The following is a 5363-nucleotide window of genomic DNA, read 5'->3' on the forward strand; positions in this document are numbered from 1 at the left end:
AGTGCCTGGACAAAGGCTTCCACATTTAATTTGGGAGAATACACTTTCATCTATATGTTCTAACTAGCTTTCTGATTTATTAAATAGAGGTACTAAGAGTATCTGTTAGATATAACTCTTGTGAGGACTAACTGACCAAGATGTCTGGGGCCTTGCACAGGGTATGCCATATAGCTTGAGCTCAACAAAATCATTCTTAGATATATATCTCCCTTTCCACATTTTTCCCTCCTCCTCTTCCCCCTTTCAGGTTACTCAGGACCCTGGCTTTGTCATTTTTTTTTAGGATTGAAACGTGAAACAAATAACCCATGGATGGCTGCTTTTGACCTTCCTGACAATTTAGTATGTTATCTTCAGCATGCTCATTTACATTGATGTGTTTACTTTTTACAGTCATTCCAGAAAGGATTCAGACTCCTATGGTATATAAAAAACTGCTTTCTACTCGCCAGTATATTATCCCCAGATCTCCTGCTGTAAGTGCAGCCTCTTTGGAAGAAGAAGTCTTTGGAGAAGTCCTTCCCACCCCAACACCATCCAGTGAATATGATGAGAGATCAAAGACCATCACTGCTACACAGAAAGTTAGTAAGAGAGCCAGAGGAGTCCTCAAGCAGGCCTGGGACTCTTCACTTATGGATCAACATTTGATAAAAAAGCTTACTGTATCCCGCTCTGTAAATCCAATGCACCTGGAAGCTTCAGGCACACATATTAATAGACAGGAGAAAATTCCAAACCGGTCATCTTCTGGCAATCCCAAGGGCGACGCTGTCCTGAGTAGTAAGTATCACATCTTTTTATTTTTTTTTAAGATTTATTTATTTATGCATACAGAACTGGGTTACAGGCCAGAGATGCAGGGGCTGTGAGAGGACTCACCAGAGACAGAGCGGGGAGCAGAACAGGCAGATCAATGAAGTACACTGCTGAGGGGAGCAGCAGGTGGGCCAGGAGAAATCTGCTGCACCATGTGGGTCACCTCTGGGACTGGGGATCGAACTGTCACTGAAGCGACTATGGCAGTGTGTAGTGCTGCATTTCAACTTGCTGTGCCACCAGGGAGGGCCCAGTATCACATCTTCCTCCCTTTTCAATTGGTTATATTTTGTTTTAAAATGCAATATAAACAACAAAGTTATCAACTCAATGGTGGGTCCTATTCTAGAAAGTTCTAGAGGAACTGCATTTATCAGTCTAATGGAAGTCTACTTGTTGCCCATTACTGTACTAAAGGAGAAGACAAGTCTGAGTTGATGGCAGGCAATTTGATGATTCAGGTGTTGCACCAAATAATACTGACAAGATGATTCTCATCATCATTTTAGTCTCTCATTTAGAGTTCTCACTGTGTGTAAGTTATAGTGGGATATAGCCTACTTTATTTCTTGCTGTATCTCTAATTGGTATACTGCCCAGACATACCACAGGCACTCAGACATTAATGAATGACTAAATGATGAACAAACCTAGCCTATTAACAACTCTGTGAATATAGGTAATATAATTCTCATGTTTCAGGTAAGGACAAGGCTTAGGACAGGAGATGTGCCAGCAGTTGAACCTATGAAGGTCTGAACCCAAAGCCATTTTTACCCTGTGATATCATCCTACTCCTTGAAGACAGTTTGTAAAATATGCAATATCATTGAGTTGCTTTCAGGGAAGGAATTCCGACTATTTAATTGAAGACAGAGGGCAGAACTTTGTGTCTATATCACAGTCTGTTAGCTCCAAATTCTAGAGCCACACCCATGTTCTCTGAGGGACTCTTCTTGTACTGATTATTGATGGCAATAAATGGGTCATCTACCAAGTCTGGACATTCAAATTCACAAACAATTATTAAGCATCAAGTTTCCACAAAGCAATGTGGTTAGCCCTCTCACAGCTCTTTTTTAATCTGGAGATATTGAAATGCCATTACATCTTTATTTCCTGGAAACAATCTCATGTTGGAGATATCAGGTTTGCTAAAAAATTTTCAGTTTCACTTTGGTCTGGTGAGAGTGCTGTGGGAGAACCCAGTCAGTACTTCCCAGCCAAAGAGCAGGATGTGATGAACTGAATTGATTTTCCTAGACACGGACTGGCTACACCCAGGATAATTCTCAGGAATTATTGTGCATTATAAATCTCTTACATGCTCTGAATTTGTGACTCCTCCTGTAGGTAGTTCCAAATAGTTTACATACCTGAAAGCCCTTTCAAAATATACTTACTTACAGAATGACTAGGTAGGTGCTTTGCTGGTGGGTGGGTGGGTGACACACATCTGTGGAGGTGTGACCCTGCCTTTCTAAATCACATAGGAAACTGGTGTCACATCCCCCAAACATTAAAACTTGTAGACTTAAAAGACTTAAAAGACGTAAATTGTCTTTATTCACTACTAAAGAATTAAACTTTAATTTGAGTAGGTCAATTTAAATTTGTGTAGGAAGATTTTGTAAGGTCTAAACCTTCAATATTGTATTGTATATATGACATACACACACATGCATGTGACATATATGTTGACAGTACTGACTGCACTGTAAAAAAAATTACCCAACTTTAAAAAAAAAATTACCCATCATCACATGAGATAATGGTTTGGGTGGGTAAAGAAAGGATAAATCAAATCTGTTGTTAGTGTACAGTTATGTGTTGCTTAAACCCAGATTCATTCACTGATTGTTTTAATTTTTACTGATTTGAAACTGCTCATAAAGCTCATGAAGCCATCCCCTCTGAAGTTCTGGATCATCAGTTGTAAACTTAAATGAACTTGGATCCTTTTTTTTTTTTTTTAAGATTTATTTATTTGTGCATACAGAACTGGGGTACAGGCCAGAGGCTCAGGGGCAGCGAGAGGATTCTCACCGGGTGAGACAGAGTGGGGAATAGAACAGGCAGATTAACGAAGTACACTGCTGAGGGGAGCAGCGGGCGGGTCAGGAGAGGTCTGCCTCGCCATGTGGTCACCTCCGGGAATCGAACTCATGCGGAAGTGGCTTAAGCTTCTCAGTGCTGTGCTTTCACCCGCTTAAGCTTCTCAGTGCTGTGCTTTAACCCGCTGCGCCACTAGGGAGGGCCGAACTTGGATCCTTTTTTGCAAATAAAATTTCCATTCACAAGCCTTTGCCTAATTTGACCAATTTCAATCACCAGTTCGTCTGTTTCTTCTTTTTTGGAAGTTTCAGTTTTCCTTAATATAAAAAAAAAATGCAAATCCTGTAAAAATTATCTGGGGAGGGATGTTCTTTCAAACAGGAAAGGACTAAATAGTATTTTTTTTTATTTTCATAAAGGAATATGGGGAAGCACAGAAGGATGACATCAGAGGAGTTTTGAGTTTTCTCTCTGCATGTCATAAAAAGCCAGTTTCTCAGACATCCCTCCTGGGGGGTGAGGGGTAGGGTGCGCCTGGCACACTTCCTGGTCAGTCCTGCTTCCTTTGCTTTCCAGGTCCCACCTTGAGACCCTACACTGCCATCGGCCTCTGTCGGAGAAGCCGGATCCCCGTTGCCTCGCGAAGCTTCTCCTGGAGTTCCTCTGGGTCGAAGCTGGAGGAAAGGGTGGCAGCTGAAGTAGTTATTCGGGCAGCCCCAGATTGCCCACAGAAGCTCCTGGGCGTGCCCGGAAATCCCATCGGAAGAGGCGCAGTTGCCATGGCACCGGAGATGCTCTGGAGGCATCCTCAACCCCGGGCGAAAAGGGGGCCCAGGGCAGACGCCTCCTTCCAGAGCAGTCTGCCAGAAGAGCCCCTTCCTCCGCTGCCCGGAGCTCCCACCCATCTCCCCTCGAAGAGGTTAATCAAGGTTTGCGCTTCTCCCCCCTCCCGCCCACCCCAGCGTTTCCATACGGTTTGTTCACAGGCCCCTCCCAGGCCCGGGGTGAATGCTCACTTACATTCACCGCTGCGAGGGGATTGTTCCGCGAGCGCTGCCTATCCTCAAATCAATGCCTGCCCAGAACAACAGAGAGGGCCTCAGATGTACCGGTTTCCACAGAACCATTGTTAGGCTTTTGTCAAGCAGTTTTGAACCTAATAAATAATGTCAAAAGTCTCTATCGCAGCCAAAAATGTTCCTTTTGAAGCATTTCTAATAGTATTTTTGTTCTGCGGTGTCTCCCAGTGTCACAAAGAATTTGCGCCTCACAATGGGGATGGGGTACATCGCGTGCCGCTTCGGGATGTGCCCACAGGGATTGGGAGCACCTTCTTTGTTTACCTTTTGCAGGTAAACGGTTTCACTTGCCAAGTTGGGCTTTGGTTTAAGGATGTTGTCTAAGGACCCTTTGAATTTCTAAACAGTTTTGGAAAACATAATTGCATGTCAGTAACTTAATCGTTAAGATGAAATTCGATGACTCCTGATGTGCCTAGGGGAATTCTTCAGGCGATATTAAGGTTTTTATGTCAGAAACCTGAAGCTGGATCCTTGTTGGAGGCCCTGAAACCCTTGGAACTAATTTTAGTGCAAAAGAGAGGCCAGATTTTCTGGCTCTTACTAGAAAAGATTGGAACAGCTCAGGGAATGTTTTATCCAACCGATCATTTTAGGCACTATTTTAAAATTTTAATTCAGTTCAACACATCAGCTTTTCACAGTGCTGCAATGCTGAGACTGACCTTTGACAATGATTTTCTGGTTTTAGCTTTTTTTTTTTAATGTATTTTTGCAACATGGAGAGACACAAATCAATTCTTCCATGAGCAGTTTTTCACTCAGATTCTTTGTAATTGTCCATAGACTTGGATTTTTAGGGATTCTGAGATTTCCTATTGTATTTCCCACTACAGTTCAAATATATACATGTACATGGCTTTATAGTGTATATTTACTGTCAAGTCTAAAGTCCAGCTAAAGTCTCTTAAGTTTCAATAGGAATAAAATTTTATAATGAGTAACTGCTTAATATTTAAGAATCTGTTCAGTCTTTTGAGGACGTTTTGATTTCTTTGCATTCTCTTGGAGTAAAGAACTGTGAAGAAAAAACTAACCCCAAACTTTAGAACCTTCTTTATTTCAAATTGACATGGTCTTATAATAACTGTTTCGACCTTATTTATTTTTTTATTAACATGATTTTCTTATAAGAAAACATACAAGTTATGAAGGGAGGTCACTAAGGTTTCCTAAGGGTATAAAGACAGCTACTCACCAAACTTCACATGACAATAGTAAGTTCCTTTCATGCCATTTGGCTGAAGAGAAGTATGTGGGCAGGGTCAGGATTACACCTACATTTTTGATTCAGGAATATGTTAGTTTGCTATTTAATCATGAGCTTGCCCAACTTGTTTCTTTTTTTTTTTTCAGGTCAAGAAATTGTTGCTGAAAGTGATTTTAAAACAAGTAATCAAAAGTTTT

At 41.5% G+C, this 5363-nt stretch overlaps 1 protein-coding gene across 1 annotated transcript; it reads left to right on the forward strand.

Moving 5' to 3' along the window:
• Positions 1–422: 422 nt before the first annotated feature.
• LOC101623169 (chromosome unknown open reading frame, human C12orf42) lies at positions 423–4010 on the forward strand. Its single transcript, XM_004676481.1, has 2 exons — positions 423–786; positions 3454–4010. Exons 1-2 carry the CDS (start codon positions 423–425, stop codon positions 4008–4010), a joined length of 921 nt encoding a protein of 306 aa, XP_004676538.1.
• The last annotated feature ends 1353 nt before the right edge of the window (positions 4011–5363 follow it).

The sequence above is a fragment of the Condylura cristata genome, unplaced genomic scaffold, assembly GCF_000260355.1.
Source record: "Condylura cristata isolate star-nosed mole 26May11 unplaced genomic scaffold, ConCri1.0 scaffold00004, whole genome shotgun sequence".
In the NCBI taxonomy this organism is placed as follows: domain Eukaryota; kingdom Metazoa; phylum Chordata; class Mammalia; order Eulipotyphla; family Talpidae; genus Condylura; species Condylura cristata.